Raw genomic sequence first — 19,631 nt, forward strand, 5'->3', positions numbered from 1 at the left:
TTAAAGCTCCACAATCAACTTGATATACCCTGCATCTGTGGAATACCTGAATAGTCAACGAATCATCCCAAATTAAGGAGCCCTGTGGATGAAAGGCTCTTGGTGCTGCAGCCAGGAGTCAGTGCTGTGCCTCTGAGGTGGGAGAGCCAACTTCAGGACACTGGTCCACAAGAGGCCTCCCAGCTGCACATAATATCAAACAGCAAAAATCTCCGAGAGATCTCCATCTCAACGCCAGCACCCAGCTTCACTCAACGACCAGCAAGCTACAGTGCTGGACATCCTATGCCAAACAACTAGCAAGACAGGAACACAACCCCACCCATTAGCAGAGAGGCTGCCCAAAATCATAATAAGTCTACAGACACCCCAAAACACACCACCAGACGTGGACCTGCCCACCAGAAAGACAAGCTCCAGCCTCATCCACCAGAACACAGGCACTAGTACCCTCCACCAGGAAGCCGACACAACCCACTGAACCAACCTCAGCCACTGGGGACAGACACAAAAAACAACAGGAACTACGAACCTTCAGCCTGCAAAAAAGGAGACCCCAAACACAGTAAGATAAGCAAAATGAAAAGACAGAAAAACACACAGCAGATGAAGGAGCAAGATAAAAACCCACCAGACCTAACAAATGAAGAGGAAATAGGCAGTCTACCGGAAAAAGAATTCAGAATAATGATAGTAAGGTTGATCCGAAATCTTGGAGATAGAATGGACAATAGAATGGACAAATTGCAAGAATCAGTTAACAAGGACCTAGAAGAACTAAAGATGAAACAAGCAACGATGAACAACACAATAAATGAAATTAAAAGTACTCTAGATGGGATCAATAGCAGAATAACTGAGGCAGAAGAACGGATAAGTGACCTGGAAGATAAAATAGTGGAAATAACTACTGCAGAGCAGAATAAAGAAAAAAGAATGAAAAGAACTGAGGACAGTCTCAGAGACCTCTGGGACAACATTAAACGCACCAACATTCGAATTATAGGGGTTCCAGAAGAAGAAGAGAAAAAGAAAGGGACTGAGAAAATATTTGAAGAGATTATAGTTGAAAACTTCCCTAATATGGGAAAGGAAATAGTTAATCAAGTCCAGGAAGCACAGAGAGTCCCATACAGGATAAATCCAAGGAGAAATACGCCAAGACACATATTAATCAAACTGTCAAAAATTAAATACAAAGAAAACATATTAAAAGCAGCAAGGGAAAAACAACAAATAACACACAAGGGAATCCCCATAAGGTTAACAGCTGATCTTTCAGCAGAAACTCTGCAAGCCAGAAGGGAGTGGCAGGACATATTGAAAGTGTTGAAGGAGAAAAACCTGCAACCAAGATTACTCTACCCAGCAAGGATCTCATTCAGATTTGATGGAGAAATTAAAACCTTTACAGACAAGCAAAAGCTGAGAGAGTTCAGCACCACCAAACCAGCTCTACAACAACTGCTAAAGGAACTTCTCTAGGCAAGAAACACAAAAGAAGGAAAAGACCTACAATAACAAACCCCAAACAATTAAGAAAATGGGAATGGGAACACACATATCGATAATTACCTTAAATGTAAATGGACTAAATGCTCCCACCAAAAGACACAGATTGGCTGAATGGATACAAAAACAAGACCCATATATTTGCTGTCTACAAGAGACCCACTTCAGACCTAGAGACACATACAGACTGAAAGTAAGGGGATGGAAAAAGGTATTTCATGCAAATGGAAACCAAAAGAAAGCTGGAGTAGCAATTCTCATATAAGTTATATATATATATATATATATATATATATATATATATATATATATATATATATATGTAGTTTGCTTGAAAAAAAAAAAAAAAAAAAAAAAACCTACAGCAGTGAAACCTGGCTCTCAGCAGGGTCCCAAGATGGAGGGCTCAGACTGTTTTTGCTACCGCCCATGGGGAAAGTGACAGTGACTTCAGGCATTAGATAGATATTCGGCTAGGACAAGAGGATGAATCTTGTAAATTAAGATAATTCCTTTGGTTTAAGTCATTGTAGCTACTAAGTCTTCTGACTTTTATGCCTGACTCACCACATCTTTATACTGCTTGGGCTCTTTTAAAGCTAATATCCTGTAGGAATGGGCCTTTCTAATCCTGTCCAACTCTCTGAGATTCTATCAAGCAATTCTTTTATGTTGAGGAATTAAGAACAAAAAAGGTTTATGTTATACTAGAATTTAAACAATCTGGATGCTTGCACACCCGTCCCCATCTTCCTATTTCTTCGTGCTTAGTTTTTATAAAGAAGTATAGAGACTATGTGTGGAAGGCTGAATTTTATGCATGTCATACCAAATGTTGCAGCTGAAGCGTTCACTAATCAAACAATCAGATCTAAATTCCTCACCTGCCAAATCCTCTCCTTCTACAAATGAACATCCTCTGGTGAATTCATTCTGAATTTCTCTGGAGCGTGGACTGACAATCCTTATGAAACTTGTTGCAGCTGCAAAGATCTGCCTAAATATGGAAGTAAAATCCCTAAGTTGTCCTCTGAATCAGAGGCAGCCATTTCTCTCTTCCCTGCTAGGTACCCATAAAAGTTTGTTGAATGAGGAAAAGAAAGCATTGGTTAGTCCCTAAATTTCTATCTGCATAACACCAAATGGTTTGGAAAGCTGGTTAGAGTTATTATACTTCTATTGAATTGACTGGTCATTCTGTCATGTGTACTTGATCGTTAATGTTTTTGTCTGCACAAATTTAGCAGGGATAAGAACATGCCTGTGCCTACAGATCGCATCCCCCTACAGATTAGCAATTTATGGAACCATTAAAAAACATATATGGAGTAATTTAAGGTCGCTTTAATCATATTTTAAGTAGTGCAAAGTTTTTTGTAAATTTAAATAAATTGCTTGTATCTGAAACTAATATTCTAGTGTCAAAGGTAAAAGTAAGTCAATAGATTATATTTCTATCCTGGAGGGATAGATATTAATCCATTTAATAATGTATACAGATATAATGTCTCTTTAAAAATATATGTGAGTATAAAAATTAGTAAAGGATAAAGAAACTTTGAAGGATTTTCACAATTTTGTTCAGAAGGAGAGGATACAATGGGCCAGTCTATAATAAGTTAAAAATTGTATTCAAATGAATTGAAAAATAAAATTTCTCAACTAGAATTTGACTAATCAGAATCTTAAATTAGCTTGCAATTTTTCTGTACCCTGATTTTATGAGAGGCATATACCACCACTCCCCCAAAATAATCTAACAGTCGAATATATTAAAATATATTCCATGGTATATTCTGATATTCTGGAGTCCAATCCATACAGGATAGATTTTCATTTAATCTTTGATTAGCAAATGTATTTGAGTAACCAAATAAAATTAAATTTTTCTGCTGGTTTGTGCATTTTCTTTATACGTAGGTAAATGCACGTTGTTCTTTTACAGCCAGGATTAGAAAGCCATATAGCACGGCATATACTTCATGGAAGCTAGTTTCGCCACACAAATCCACTAAAATTGTACGTTTTGGGGGGAAGAAAACAATGTGCGTCAATAAACTCTTTTGATCAAATTCAGGATTGCCCTAAAATATAAGTCAGAAGAAAGCTGTGGATATCAGTTTGTGTCTGTAGCACTTTAGCAGTTCTGAAGAAGAATCCCTCCCACCCCACCCCCGCCACCAAAGAAAAAGAAAAATTAGAGAAACTTGTTTCTGAGCATTCAAGGAAACATGCCAGTGGAAAATATTTTAGGGAGTTTGTGAATTCAGTTAGAGACAGAATTTTAAATAGAAAGGCCTTTTTGTCCTCATTAAAGCTGGCCTATATTCATGTATTTGGAGACGGTTTCCTCTACTGTCAGAGATTTATAACTCTAAAACTATATATTTTTTAGCGTGCGGGAATGAATGTAATTTACTATAAACATCTCAGTCCAGAAGCGTATCTGTCCTCAAAAGTGACAAGGTTCCCTATCTCCCCCTTGAACTTCCATGAGTTGAGGATCATCTGAGTTGCATCCATGAACAATTTTATCCTTTGCTTTCTTATTTGCTTGGAAGGCATTTTCGTAACAAAGTATGGGTTTAGTAAAAGCAGTAACTAGGAGTCTCCATGCAAGAGAAATTGGAGTTTCCTAACATGCACATGATTTAAAAAATAAAAATAAAAAATGAGGTGCCTTGAGATGCTGGCAGTTTTAACATTTGGAACAAAAGAGTTCATAGATATATTTACATCCTAACTGCTCAATTTTACCTTACAAGCTTCAATTTAGGAAAATATACAGTACTTTTGCATATAATGGTAACTTGTGAGCCCCTGAGTCAAGTAGAGAGGATTTAAATACAAAAAAGGAAATCAGCCATTAAAAGCACTTACATTGTATGTGGAATAAATAGTACAAAATGATTATTTCCCCGGAAGACCAGGATCAGAAACATGCCTATGAAGACCCAAGATTCCTACAGTGCTTAGGGATGAATCTGTCAAAGAAGGATGCCTAATTGGATGAAGGCAAGTTTTTCTTTGCCTCGGGGGGTGAAGCTCTAAAGAGAGATCACTGTCTTGTTTTAAAAGTGAAGTCAAGTTGTCTTCCGAAGCTGTGTTCAGATGCACCCCACTTGAGAGGGGTTCTTTGGATTTAAGTTTAGATTTTTCAAGGTCTAGAAATTCAGGACACTGATAGAAAGAAAAGAGAAGAAAACATGCTTTTATAATTCATTTGGATGTATTTCTAAAATTACACTCATGAAATCTAAACATGTTTTCTTTTTCCATAAATCTGTATTTGATTAGTGGTATTAACCAATCTTTCCCTCTCAAAGGTGGGTCAAGATACTGAAGGTCAGGTATCAGTTTAGATAATCCTATATAACCATTCCAAGATCTTTAATTTTACTTTGAAGCCATATCAGATTATTATTATTATTATTTTAAACACAATATTTCACATTGAGTTTTCCAGATGAGTTTTAATTCAAAATTCCCAACAAAACTGGGATCAAAAAGGTGGGTCATTGGGTGAGTACATTTGGAGGACAAGGAGAAAGAAAAAAGAAAGGAAGGAAAATCACCCATCCCTTGGCAGAAAATATTATCTAAATCCACTGAAAGCAAAAAACAAAGTACATGGTTTTGCATGTTTCCCAGCCATTCAAAACTCGAGATAAATTATGCTTTCATATTTTAGAAAAATTGCATTATTTTCCTTCAGTCACATTACCTCGTGCTATTAATATAGTTTCATTCCCCAGAGCATTTTGCACTCAATTCCCAAACTTCTAAAAAAGTTTTTACAAGATAGTTCTGTAAATTCTTATTTAAATCATTGTTCTTAGGTCCAGTTTGGCCACAGTGTTTAAGTAATTAAGAATGATTCCCAAAATAGAATTCCAAAGGAGCTGGACTTTTCATATTAACATAATTCAAAGGGTTCCTCACAGGACTTCAGAGGAAAGATAAGGACACTAACATTCCTCTTACCATCACCAAGGTGAGAAAAGTTTAGAGCTCACTGGTGATGGGTGGGGCACAGATGTGGTTACTAGTCTGGTTACACTTGGATCTCAGGTCTTGCTATTGCTTGTTATTGCTGCTATTTCTCTGCCCCTTCCTTCCTGAGACCCTGCTCAAGGGTGCCTCTTGTCACTAGAGCAAATTACAAACCTTTATTTGAAGCATTTTTTGGACCCAGGGCTAATCCTTAGCTTTCAAAGCTCTACCATTTATAAACTTAAGTAGATTGATATTTGAAAAAAAAGCTTTTTCTTTAAAAAAAAAAAATACTAGTCTTTTAAGATCATTCTTCTAGGTCCATTGTTCCCAAAGTTTAAATGAGCAAAAGAATCGGGGGTGAAGGTCGGGGTTGGGGAGCTTGTTTAAGATGGAGATTACAGGGCTCATTCCCAGATGTTCTAGTTGAGGAAAAACAGAGATGGGGATGAGAATCTGTATTTTCCACTGCAGCCCAGGTGATTCTGATTCAGGTGGTCCCTGGAAACACACTTGGAGAGACACTCTTGGTTATATGCTATCTATACTCACTTGTGAGGAAGGACTGAAACTTCGATCCGTCTTGATGGATGCTACCGGATGACTGGTTCTCATCAGGTGGATGACGGGTCTCTGATACTCTGTTCCTGTAGTTACCATACTGTAGGCTGGGGGGACCACAGTGGTTTGTTTCTGCAGCAGCTGTAAGATGGTCTGGACGTCTGCAGTCATTTGGGATTCAAGTCTGCAGGACAGACAGAAATGGGGGAAGACAGTCCTAAAACTGTCCAGGATTGCAAAGCATTTGAGAAAATTGCAGCAACACCGAAAAACAGAATTACGGCCCTGCTTTAAACAAGAAGGACAGGAGAGGGAGCACGGAGATGCTCACTTTCTATATCCCACTAATGGCTCTGATAAAGATCGTTGCTTTCCTGTTCGTTGATCTTAACAAAGAAACAGCTGACTGAAGAGGCTACATTTTCACAGTGTACATTGTATTGCATTTTTACAATTAAGCTTTATAGATTTCAAAATGTAAAACGCATTCAGAATCCATTTTTAATCAGTCATTCTCTGTGCTTTTTATCAGGTTTTGGTCAGTTTCTTGTGAATATTTTATTTACTGTTTAAAAAGATTTCATAGCACATTTCTCTTATAGCTGCAACAAGTGGATAATTTCTTATGTGTTCCAAATTTATATTATCTATATTTTACTTTACCTCTCTCCTATAAACATCAAATATTGTATATCATTCATTATATTCTTTCCTTAATGTTAAGTACTGTCAAATGCTAAATTCCTTTCCCATCTACAGTTTGGAGCCTTTGGTAATTAAGAAACAGACCAAACATAAAAGTTCACTTGCTTCTGTAACCCATCTGGCTTGCAAAATACCAGTCTGATCATTTTTTATCCCTAAAGCTCACAAGTAGCCTACTGGCCTGTTAATTTCATTCTCATTTTAAATTAAAATTCAAGGGAAAGATAGCAAAATACAATGGATCTGATTCCCCTCCTTTGCATGTGTTAACAGTATTAAAAAAGGATTTTGTGGGTATAAGAACAGAAAATTTGGACCATATGCCTCTTTAGAAAACTTTTCTTTTAACTCTTTACTTATTTGTGCTTACTATTTTGTTTCAATGAAAAATACAAGGAAAAGGTAAATCTTACCAAAAATTTAAAATCATAGACTAATTTTGCTCAGTTACATACATGCTGCATCTGTGAAATTCAAAGTGGAGAGAACTTAGCCTTTGATTTGAGAGAGAAGAGAATAAACCTGGACAACATGAGAAAAAATCATTTTTTTCCTTTTAGTTTTTAACATTGACACTACAAAACTTCCTTCTGAGAATCATGATAACACAAGATTTGTGCAGGTTTTCTATATTTGGTATATATAGCCATATAGCTTAGCGTCTTCTAAACAAATAGCTATAAATTATACATGATTGTGCCTTGCAAATGTCAAAACCACACACTGAAAAAGAAAATTTGAATTAGCAACTAGTTTATGTATCTATTTGTTACCCATTGTTCCGATCTAATATTTTTATGGTGCCAGCTAAACAGAGGAGACTCGTTATTTTATTATGCATCAATTTTTTCTTTCACACTTCAAGGTACAGCACAAATTTTTATCTGCACCCCCAAATCTTCCCTTATTCAGAATTAATTTCTCTCTCCTCTGAGCCCCCAAGGAAAATTCTACATCCATTGTAAATATTTCTGTATGAATTTATCCCATCATTAACAGCATTGAATATTTAGGGAGTGGCTTACACATTACATGTAAAAGGCTTTGGGCGTGGGGAGTGGAATAATGAAAGCTTCATCAACAAATGGGATTCAAGACCCAATAGAGAGTCAAAAATTATGATAACGATTTTGAGTCCTCACAAAACCTTTGTCAAACAGCAGGGGTCTCCAAGAAACAGGATCTCTGTCTCATAGATTCTATCTATTTGAATAGTGTCGATGAGGGAAAAACCTATTGGAAGTGTGTAATAGCAACATGCTACCATGAGTGGGATTCCCAAACACAAGACCATCACATGCTGGTGCAGGGTGAGAACAAGACTGTGTCAACATGACTTAGCTAAGACAGCAGACCACCTCTGTCAACATGACTTAGTTGTTCCAGGAAAAACTCTGCCTGGGAAAAATAAGTCTAAGGGAATAAATAACTTTACTCCTTCAGGAAATTTCTATAGATTAACTCACTGGAGACAGCAATCTGCTCTTTTGAACAAATAAACTTGCTTAATCAAACAAATTTTATTTATCCATACTTGCTTCAAGGTCCTCATTTCACTGTGTCCATCAATTCTGAACTATTATATTATGAACTCTGCCCAGATCCACTCAGTTTCCCACCTTGAAAGGCCCAGGCTCCAAAATCCTATAAATATCCTACTTCTGACTTCCCCTTCTGAGATAGCACTTCAGACTCTGTCTAGGTGGTGGTCTCTCTTCCTGCAGTGACTTTGAAACAAACCTTAGTTTGGTTTTATTAACCAGTAATCTGATATTTTGGGTAGTTCAATGCAATGGATTCAATGTTTATGTTGAAATGCTAATGGTGAAATCCTAACCCCCCATGTGATGGTATTAAGAGGTGTGGCCTGTGGGATTTAATTAGGTCATGAGGGTAGAGCCCTCATGAATGGCATTAGTGCCTCATAAACCAGAGCACCAAAGAGCTCCCTTCCTTCTTCTACCATGTGAGGACAGAGTGAGAAGTCAGCCGTCTATGAACCAGGAAGCTGGCTCTCAGTAGATACTAAATCTCCCAGCAGTTTGATCTTGAACTTTCCAGTCTGCAGAACTGAGAAATAAATATCTGTTGTTTATAAACCACCCAGTCTATTGTATTTTTGTTATAGCAGCTCAAAAAGACCAAAACATTCAACAAAAAAGAGCTTTAGTGAGGAATTTCTTTACCATGCATAGGTTTGTATTTTCATGTTTCATGGCTAGGGTCTATCAGCTTAATTGGAATGGACTCTTCTAATGACACAAGTAATCTACTCTGGAAGAATTACAGAGAATTTAGAAAAAGTCCAGCTTTGTCTTTAAAACAGAAAAGAATAACTCAATTTTATAACTTTTTTTTTTGTCAGTGAAGGCATATGCCACTCCAAAACAAGCCACTTTGGCATATTGATTCTTTTGAGCTGTAGCCACTTGGAGAACAGCAAGTGTGGGGAAAAGCTTTCTCTGAACTTCCCTTATCTGCCTAAAGGCAGATCTTCCAGAAGGAACTCAGTTGTCATAAATCCCCTCCCTGGGAGTTTCAACAACCAGGGAAGATCGACTTTTGTCATAGAAGAGGCATCACACTGAGACAAACTTTGTCACAAACTGTCATACCTCCCATCTATTCTTCTAAGGACCCATTCACCTTCCTAATGATCATTCATTCTCCTCTAAGAGACCTACATCCCCCAGCCCCTTTCCCTATTAAGATGGTATTTAATCTTCAGTTCTAAGACACCTCAGGGAGTTACTAATTTTCCCTTGAGTATCTCCCATGTGTATGTGAGGTACACAAGTTAATAAATTTATGTTTGTTTTTTTCTTATTAATCTGTCTTTTATTATAGGGGTTTCAGCCAAGAACGCAGAAAGGTAGAGGAAAATTTATTTTTCTTCCCCTACATCAGCATAGCTATACAGCTGTGTAAAATGAATGTGTTCATTCACTTATGCAAAGACCCACAGTGTACCAGGCACAGAGTTCTGCAAGGGATGGAACCCTCACTGAAAGCTTTTACATCCTCTAGGGCCTCGCTATGCAAAGCATGGTCAAATCTGGGAGCTTGTTAGAATGTGGAATCTCTGCCGATTCCAGACCTAGACTTAGAATCTACCTTTTAACAAGATCCCCAGGTGATTCGAAAGCACATTAAAGTTTGAGAAGCACTGCTTTAGGATCAACAATTAGTGATTTCCCGATATAGGTATATCTGTAGGCATAATACATAAATATGTAAGAACATTTCTTAGGTAAACTTTTAACCCTGCATATAGTTTAATTGGCCATTAAAGCAGAAAAGCAGCAGCGGCCAGGACGATTCAAGATGGACCATTTATATTTGTTTTTATTGCACTGTGTACTTAATATGTGTATTTGGGCGAAACAAATGGGATAGAATTCACAGTTCTACTACATTTGAACAGAATACTGAGGCTAAACAGAGCAGACCCAACTCTAGAAAGAGTCCCAGGATTCTTACCCTGCAAAGTTGAAGTCTAAATTGAGCTCCCCTTTTCAAACGTGTTTTCTATGCTTTTGCCTTCTAGAGTAAACTGGAGGTAAGAGGTTCTTGGAGATGGCAGTGCAGTAAAAATGCAATGTTTTGGATTTTAAACCCAAAAGAGGCTAAGGTGAGTCAGGCAATAAAATGTTTGTGACAATTTCAGAGCTAAATAGAAAGAAGTTAGTCAAAGAAAATAATTGTGTTAAAAAACATACAGATGCTAGGACATGTCAAAAAAGATTTAGTTGCAGTTTGGCTGTGAAAAAAAGTATCATAAAAAATTCATTCTAAAACTAATGTAATAAAGTAATAAGAATTATTAGTATTAAAGTATGGTTACTAGCCAAATGGGTCCTGGATGTATATGCCCTTAAAAGTTTACACTTTCAGCCCCAGGACACATTAAAGGCAAGTATTTTCAGTAATCTTTGATTTACACTAGCAGCAATGATTGGTATCCATGATGAGGCAACAAGGGAACCTTAAAAATCTCAATTTTCATCCAGAAGAAAGGTCCAAATCAGGAAACACAGAAACATATGAAAAGCAAGAGAACATACTCAGACAAACATCAATAATAGAAGTTAAGTTCATTGTTAATCATATTTTACTGGGGCTTCCCTGGTGGTCCAGTGGTAAAGAATCCGCCTTCCAATGCAGGGGACATGGGTTCGATCCCTGGTCAGGCGATTAAGATCCCACATGCTGCGGGGCAAGTAAGCCCATGCGCCACAACTACTGAGCCCACACGCCCTGGAGCCCTCATGCCACAACTAGAGAGAGAAAACCCGCATGCCACAACTAGAGAGAAGCCCGTGCACTGAATCGAAGACCAGATGCAGCCAGAAAAAATAATCATATTTTACCTAATTACAGCACTTTCTATTTTGTAGCATATACACTCTCCACATGTATTACCTTAGTCTTTACAACAGTAATGCAAGTCAGTATAGGTCAAAGAAAGAAACTGAGGCTGGAGAAATTTAAATGACCTGACCTAGTCATCCTATTAGTAGTTAAGTAGAAGAGTTACGACTTTATCTAGGCTAACCAATTGCAAGTGCTGTGCGAGTATCATGCTGAAGAAATCACTGCTGTCCCTGTCATTAATGCATTCATTCAGTAATTTTCCCATTTACTCCAGGAATTGAATGCATACCATATGTTTCACAATAAAGGAATGGGCAGGAATCAAGGAAGTTAAAGTTCAGAGATCACCCTTTTATCAATTGTTTTGTGTGTACAGTGTATATTTTGACATATGTTATGGCTAAAAGATCAATGTAGCTTGGTATAAATAGCAGGGAGAGATAGTAAATGTACTAATTAACTAAATATGCTTCTCTGAGCAATAAGTATGATCGTGTCAAGTTCTTAAACCTTAATTAGGAATTACTGACTCTAAGTAAATGATAGTTTGTTTTAATTTTCTCAGATAAGTTTCAATTTTACAAGACTTTCATTTGGCACTTGAGAATGGGATATAGACCTCAGTTTTTTAACTTTTAAACTTTGATTAAATTGCATGAAAACAAAAAATACAAAATTAAATCTTTAATTCATATAGTATTGTCATACTTCTGTTTGAATTAAGGCATACAAATTTATTTCAATTTACAAATTTGTAGGTTTTCTGATTCCTTTTGTCTGCTTTAATTGCTAATTCATCTTTCATGGTAATGTATGTGTGTGTGCATACATTTTTATGTTTACTGTATTGTCTGACACTGTTCAATTCGGGCATAAAGATTTAAAAAAGCGATAAAACTACAAGCAGCATTGATGAAACACAGAAGAAAAATTAAGCATAGATAGCTAGCTTATGTAGTATAAACAAAACTCATAGAATGTGGTAAGTATAGAGAACAAGAAAGCAAGTAGCTTGTTACACATTGGCAGAATTCATAAGATGCATTAAATACACACAACCTGCAAGACATCCCAAAGATAGAATCGAAATATGATGTAACAAACCAGAGCATGGCTTATACATGGAAAGAGATGGAAAGAACAAATTATTCTCCTGTCACCTCTGGGTAGATGACTGCCACCCCCAAGTTTGGTCACCCACTGGTGACACACACACAGTATAATCTCCTTCTGACGCCTCACGTTTTTTACCTATAAAGACCAATAAAACACATGGCTGTTCGGCAGGCTAACTGAAATGCCACAGCTGTGGCCAGGTGTACTTGGCCTTACATGTCTGTGATAGAGCAAGTGTGTCATTGGCACTGGGGAATTATTTTTATCTGTGGACCCCTTTTGTGCAAACCTAAACTCTGGTCCTCATAACCACACCTTCAGCCTGGAAGGCTGATGAGGTATATATATATATATAATTGCATAAATCAGGATACAGGTTGTATGGTTCTTTTACCAGGATTGCACTTATTAGAAATGTGTTAATTACCCCATCTGGAGCCCCTCATCACTCACTGTGTCTTTTAAATTGATTTAGTAAATCCTGTGATTTGAACATTTTAGTTTAATCCATGCAGTTTTCGGTCTGTGACTACTGGAATACCTTGCCCAGTGATGTCCTGGAAACTACCTTGAATCGAGGTCACTTTCCACATGTAACACAACTAAAGCAATATCATGCTTATACATCTATTTTTTTTTTCCCCCTGAATGTCACTGATCAGTTTAATTTTAAGGAATCCATGTAGATTTGGGTTAAGGGGTTCCATCCTTCCTAAAATCAAAATTTATTCTTTATCTTAAAAGGTTAGAGATCAAAGATGGAGGGAAAATGGAGAGGATCTGGGTTCTTAACTCAATCACATTTTTGACAAGTTGGCTGAAAAACTAAATGTTTAAATCATTTTGTCAATATTCTTAAAAAAATACCGTACCACATAACTAAGTTACCATGAACAGCCAAAAAGTGCAAAAGGAGGATTGAAAGAGTGTTAGTCAACAAACTAAATATGAATTATTTTGAGGGGATAAAAAAGGTTTCTTAGGCAGCCAATGCTGATGATATATACTAATTTTATGACAAGTAAAGAAAAAATAGGATTCATGCTGCCAAAAGTGTGAAGCGTTCTAAGTAAATGCTCTTTGAAAAACAGATTAATAATTCGGTCAACTTGTAGTCTTCTTTTAAATAAGTAAGTGTATAAAGAAGTGTATATGCCATCTATGGTAGGACGAATTTGCTATTTACAAAGAGTAAGGCTAGACCCAGCTAAGGGCTTGGATTATGTTTTCCCTTTGCCTAGCTATTGCTTATACCTGTTAAGCTGTTCTTGGAGCAGATCTAATCTTTGCTCCACTTCTCCGTAGGCGAGGTCACTTTCGGTTTCAGAGATGCCCCAGGCAGCTCGCGGAAGCGCTGAGGGACTAGACTCATCAGCCTGAGTTCCGGCAGTCTCTCTTTCCCAGCTTCTGGTGTCAGCGATATCTGTGGGAAACGGCAAGATGGAGGTCAACTTCTTTGGGTGCCCATTTGTAGCTCCAGAGACATCCGCAATACAAGCAGGAAGGGATCTTGGAGTTTAACGGGAAGACAGAACCAGAGTGACTCAGGGACCTGTCCAGGGGCCACAACCAGTTGGTAGCTGAATCTCATCCACCCCGATCCTGTCTGCCACTTCCCACACCCATTTCCATACGAATAAAAACATACAGCCAGTTATGAGTCTTGAATACAATTTTGTCTTCTTTCTATTTTGTGCTAAGAGGAAAACATGGATGGTCAACCCCGAGCTCTGGTTAGAGAGCAATGACTTTGTGCTTTTACCTTTGGGAAGAAACAGCACCATTTGTATGTACTGCTGCACCTCAGGTTGAAGATGTTAGGGCTCTTTCACCCAGAATAATTTGCATACTTCATGATTCAGAGGGGGCTCAAGAAGAGACAGCCATGGGGAAGTGAGGATGTTCAGAGGGATTCCCTTAGGCCAACCCAACTCGAAGTAGAGGAACCATGAGCCATTAAAGATGGGAAGAGTCCTAAAGTCTCTAGTCCTATGACATTATTTCCTGTTTTTATGTTTCCTTGTAGCTCCTTCTGCACTGTCCTTTAACATATTCTGTCCATTAATTTCCAATATTTTTTCTTGGGACTCTTCTATTTAGAATATTTTTATGCTGCTACACTTTAAAACATATTGTTTATCTGTTCAAGTCCACTTTTCAGATGGTCCTCATGTCTGTTATGTTCCAGACACTCTGCTAAACGTGGGGGAGTTAGAGATGAAGAAAACATAGGCCCTGCCCTTGAAGAATTCAGTCTAGCAAGGTTTTAATCATTTTCCTCACGGAGATTCATTTTCTAAGCCTCATTTAATTTACCGTTTCTCCTACAATCTGTATTTGCAAGTTGTCAATATTTGAGGGCAAATATAATATCTTACTTTCCCTCTCAGTCCTGCCATAAACGTTTGATGGCTTTTGCTACGCTTTCTTCCCCTCTACATTTCACGCATATAGAGAAGTACTTAGAATGATTAAAAGGCTGGGAAATAAAACCCAGGAAAAAATACCAGTGGAGTTGGGAGTTTATTTCAGAGATAAAGAAGGAGCATCTTTTCCTCACTGGGAGGGCTGGTGGGAGGAAAATACTGTCTAGAACTGGTCTTCATTTTTACGTGGAAATAGACTTGAATAACAAAAAGTGATTTTGCTTTGATAGAAAGCCTTTTTTTTCCCCCTTTGGACAAGTAGTTATGATTCAACACTGACAAAAGTATGTAAAATTAAGGAATTTATATCCTTGGCTATTTTAAAAATTGGATAGAAAGTAACTGATTTGGGGAGGGTTAGCTATGATTCTAGAAACAAGGAACAGGATTTGTAGGACTTCTTTCCTACGGTTTCTCCAAAAGTACAGTCAGATAGCTCAAAAGCACCTCCTATGCTCCAGCAGCAGACACAATTTCTATATCTTTTCTTCATGGTTTTTCTATCACTATACTTTTATCACTGAATACACAGACATATCTACTGAGGTGCCTACAATTTCGGCTTCAGATGGGTGAAGCTCTAACAAAGGGATTAGCATATCCAAAGACAGTATTAGAAAAATATAAGGTCAGGGTTCCCTGTACTATTGAAATGGCTAACAGACCTCAGAGAGCTTGCTATGAATTCCAGAACAGTTCTTTGTGATTAAGGCTTCCTTAGACTATGGAAGGCTGGTGTTTTGTTCTTTTTAAAGTGACAATATATAATTACCCTTGATACTTAATCAAACACAACAAATGAAAATGAACATCAAAAAATGATAATGCTGAACTTTTAAGTGCAGTAATACATCAGCAGATTTTCACTGAAAAGTATGATTTATTATTCACAGACATGTGACTCTATTTAAAAGGCAAAACAATAATATGATGTCTTAGTACACTAGGTTTTCAATTTTGGAGAATTAATGCCAAACAAATATTCAGAACACACATACTAATGGTCAGATGATGCCAGTGTTTCTCCCTGTCTAGCCTCTTGCTAGACAATAAAACAAAAACAGTAAAAACTGATAGGATGGAAGTTACATATTATGCTCAGAAGTTTTGTGCTGAGAAAGCTTAGAGAATTTCCACTTATGCCTAATAGCTCTCATTCTCAAATCATATATAATAAACTGATTTTTAAATAACAGTGGTGAATCACATGCAATAAATTATGTAGGATTCTATTTTTTCTTCAGTGCTCAAGAACAAAACCTGATAATCTTCTCTTAACAAAAAAGAATAACTGTAAACTATTGGGTAAAGTCTTCCTTGATGATAATTTACTCTTTTATTAAAATCAGTAATGTGTGATTAGCTTATTTTAACAGCAATATGAAAGAAAAAAGGAGTTCAAAGGGGAAATCCTGCTTAGTAGTCTTAATCAAAATGAACATCCTTGTAGATACTTTCTAAATATAGCTCAGAAAAAATCTGCACTTGGTTGCCTTGGAAAATGTTGCTATAGTTGCAAGACACATTTCTAGAAATGGATGAACAGAAAGTAAACTTTCACTTTGCTCTGGGTACACAATTTTCCTACAGTCAACTTTTGACCTCAATCTAAGTAGGATCAGAGTCCATTTAGTTTAATTTTTTCTTTTCAGTTTTGTCTAAAGGTGCTCCTCTGTTGGATTCAGCATGACAAATGCTAGAAATGTAAGTGGCATTTCCATTGATGATAAAACTAAAATTTGTGGGGATTTAGGAGCTCAAGCTGCAGCAGTTCCAGCTACACCCTACATCTTATTCAAACCCTTTAACATTGCACAGTATCTCACCTTAGAAAATCACTAGGGAATGAAATTTGCAGTGAATAAAGTTTTAGAATTCTCCATCGGTTGATCGTATTGATTATCCAGGTTAACCATGTGTCACACTGATAGACTCTATAACAACATCAATCATGCTTATTCAATTGACATGAGTATTTAACTATGAATTGTAAAGGTAATTATTTATTTGAATAGGGATCGCATTGTAAACTTTTGAAAATTAAAATTTTAGATAGGTAGATATTAAAATGATCTGTTAGAATACTATCTTTTATTGTGCATGTAGAATAGCTAATTAAAAATAATTGGAAGAAGTGGCAAAGCAAAATATAAGATGAAGGGCATGAGAATTCACCATCAGCGAGAGTCATTATAAAGTCAAATCAAATCCCCAAAATGTATCATTAACGACTTGTCACTTGAGACTTTAAAACGCAAGAGGAAAACAACAAAAAGTATTTTGAAAAATGTCAGGCCCACGTTATGCTGACTCTTGGAAATAGTAGGATGGTTCAGCAAGTTCTTCAGAACTTCTGCCTTCCATGATACAACCTGTTTCAATTTTTAGTACTTCCCAGAATCCGTTTTCATAAATAACTAAAACGGGACGTTTGGTAATCACATCTAATATTCCATTCTTCCACTGTGATAAATGAGGTACTATTTTCATCCACTTCATCAAGATTTTAGATTGTCCAGAGAAAATCTGCATATATTCTTAGCTTACTTCAACTTGGGGTCATGGCAAAAGCTGATTTGATAATATAGGGAAAGTAACTCAGGAAAAATGTAAAGCCTAAACATCCTAGATTCAATAAAACTTTTGTTGTCAGATATAGTCACTTCGAATAATGGTGACAATGACAGGTAATATTTACTTACTCTGTGTCATAATTTTGTATCCTGCCAGGTCAAGAACATCCTATTTTTCCTTCATTTCTGTTATATTCTTTTGATTTTTTTTGCTACACCTTCTTCATCTCTACATTTTTATATATCTAGGAATATGTTCAATGATTAAAGGGTTAGAAAAGAAAAGCTGTGAGAAAATACTAAGCAGAGTTGGGGATTTTATCTCAGAGAAAGTAATTTATGCATGTTCTCTTGTTTAGTAATCACAACAGACCAGTTGGTTAGAAGATATTATTCCTATTCTGAAGATGTGCAAACTGAGTCTTAGTGGGGTCTGTCAAATCACTTACTGAAAGACATAAAGGGAGTAAGTCACAGAGTTGAACTTGGAACCCAAGCAGCCTGCCTGTACCTGTTCTTGCACCCATTTAGCAAGATTTAACAAGATCCGTATATCTAGCTCCTGATGAGAAGTTAATTGTTCTTTCATGTGACAGTCCTCAAGTTTTCCTGAGTTTTCCACCCTTTAGCATCTAATCTGGATATACTGATTAAGCACAATTACCCAGTTATGCATATTTTCTACAACAAAACCCATATATTTGGGTATCCCTTTTAAACAAATGTGTTCAACTGAGTTGGATCTAAAGGCATACTTTATTTAGGAGCATTTCTCCCCATTTTCTCATAATTCTCAGTAAACTGAAATTCTTTTTGGTATTTATTGCATTTTTATTGCATTGGTCTTTCATGCTATAAAAAAACAGGTTTGGGGGTGAGGAATGGATACAGAAGATACATACAAGATTCAATGGGTTTGCTCTCTTCAAATACTCATCGATCCCCTCTCCCCACGGAGTCACTACAACAGACATTCCTACAATGTCCTATGTGGCATTATGTTAAGTCTGCCTGGCCACACAGACCCTCCTATGCTATAATTGGGAATAATGACCACTATTCCAGAACCCTGAAAACACTTTGTAGATGATCTAAGGTTTGATCTTTGCAAATATATCACAAAATTGCAGATTAGATTAATGTGCGGTATGGTTCTTCGTTTGTGCGAAGTCACCATTTTGTGATTAGTCCTGAGGAAAGACAACGAGATTCTGGAGAAACTTGATTACCTTTGCAAGAGTGACTTCTTTTATCTATGGGAATTCTTCCTGAGGTGGGTACTGTTTCTTCAAGATCAAGTCCAGTTACTTTCCCTATTCCTGGAGGAGAATCTACAATTCCTGAGAAGAGAGGCTTTTGTTCATCGTCAATAGAGGAGATGAAAGATGAAGATCTGCTTTTTTTCTCTTCAAAGTGTTTCTTGGACCTCTGATAATGTCTTATGGTATCTACAGAGTCTTCAGGATCATTTGTAGTGCTTCCTTTGCCAAAATCTATCAAAGAAAAGTTATTTTATAGAAGAGAATCAAATGTGAGACTCTATGCCTACTGCACTATCTAGTGCTACATAAACTACCTTTGTCATAGTGATTTTTTTTTTGGAATAACTTTAACATAGTTTTTTTTTAAACTGCCAGAAAAGTTGTTCTTTCTCTTTTTCCGACTGAGAATGTAACTACTTAAGAAGACTTTTTTTTTCATAATTCACAGGACATTAGATTATCTTAATGAGATACGCTATTCGTTCCAAAATTAAAAGAATATCTGTGGTAGTAATAGCATTTATATCTCTGAAAAAAAAACTTTAGGATAACTTAATCCTTATTTATACATGCTCAACAGTCATTTGTATTCACTATTTCTTGAAGGAAATGAAAAAGTGAAGAAAAATGTGTCCCAATTCTAAAATGTCACCACTATGCAGCTTACTGTTTGTTTGTTTTTAACCTTCATGCCCTCTCATCTGTGGTGGTCATTCCACATTGTGAAGGTCAAAACCGGAAGCCTCCTTGTGGTACAGGCTGGCAGGCTGAACTTCAACCCTAGTTCAATGCATGTAATGGCCTTGACATTCCAGGCAGTTTGGTTGTGCAGGATATTGCAAAGAATATAAAGCTTAAATACAGTAATTAAGGTAGGTTTACCTAATTACATTAAAGCCAGTAGTGCATATTAGCTGCTTTATACTGAAATGTCAGGATAATTTCAGCCTTGCAGGTTGTGTTAGAACATATTTCAGCAGGAAAAACTCCAAGAGACAAAACCCAGAACTTGTTCCCATTAGTGTCCTGGGGAGACAGTATAATTCTCCATCTGGTTACTGCTAATAACTAACCCACATATTCCAGAAGGTATATCATTTTCTAGAGAA

General features: G+C 36.8%; 1 protein-coding gene across 1 annotated transcript in view; it reads right to left on the bottom strand.

Moving 5' to 3' along the window:
* KCNH7 (potassium voltage-gated channel subfamily H member 7) overlaps positions 1-19,631 on the bottom strand; it is a 465,137-nt gene that overhangs the window by 8,489 nt on the left and 437,017 nt on the right. Inside the window, exons 13-16 of the mRNA XM_049712063.1 lie at positions 18,490-18,753; positions 13,516-13,684; positions 6,058-6,250; positions 1,872-4,692 (exon numbers count right to left, since the gene is read on the bottom strand). Of these exons, the coding sequence (XP_049568020.1) occupies positions 4,423-4,692; positions 6,058-6,250; positions 13,516-13,684; positions 18,490-18,753 (896 nt within the window). The 3' untranslated portion in view covers positions 1,872-4,422. The remainder of the gene's footprint in view (positions 1-1,871; positions 4,693-6,057; positions 6,251-13,515; positions 13,685-18,489; positions 18,754-19,631) is intronic.

This window comes from Orcinus orca, chromosome 7 (genome assembly GCF_937001465.1).
Source record: "Orcinus orca chromosome 7, mOrcOrc1.1, whole genome shotgun sequence".
In the NCBI taxonomy this organism is placed as follows: domain Eukaryota; kingdom Metazoa; phylum Chordata; class Mammalia; order Artiodactyla; family Delphinidae; genus Orcinus; species Orcinus orca.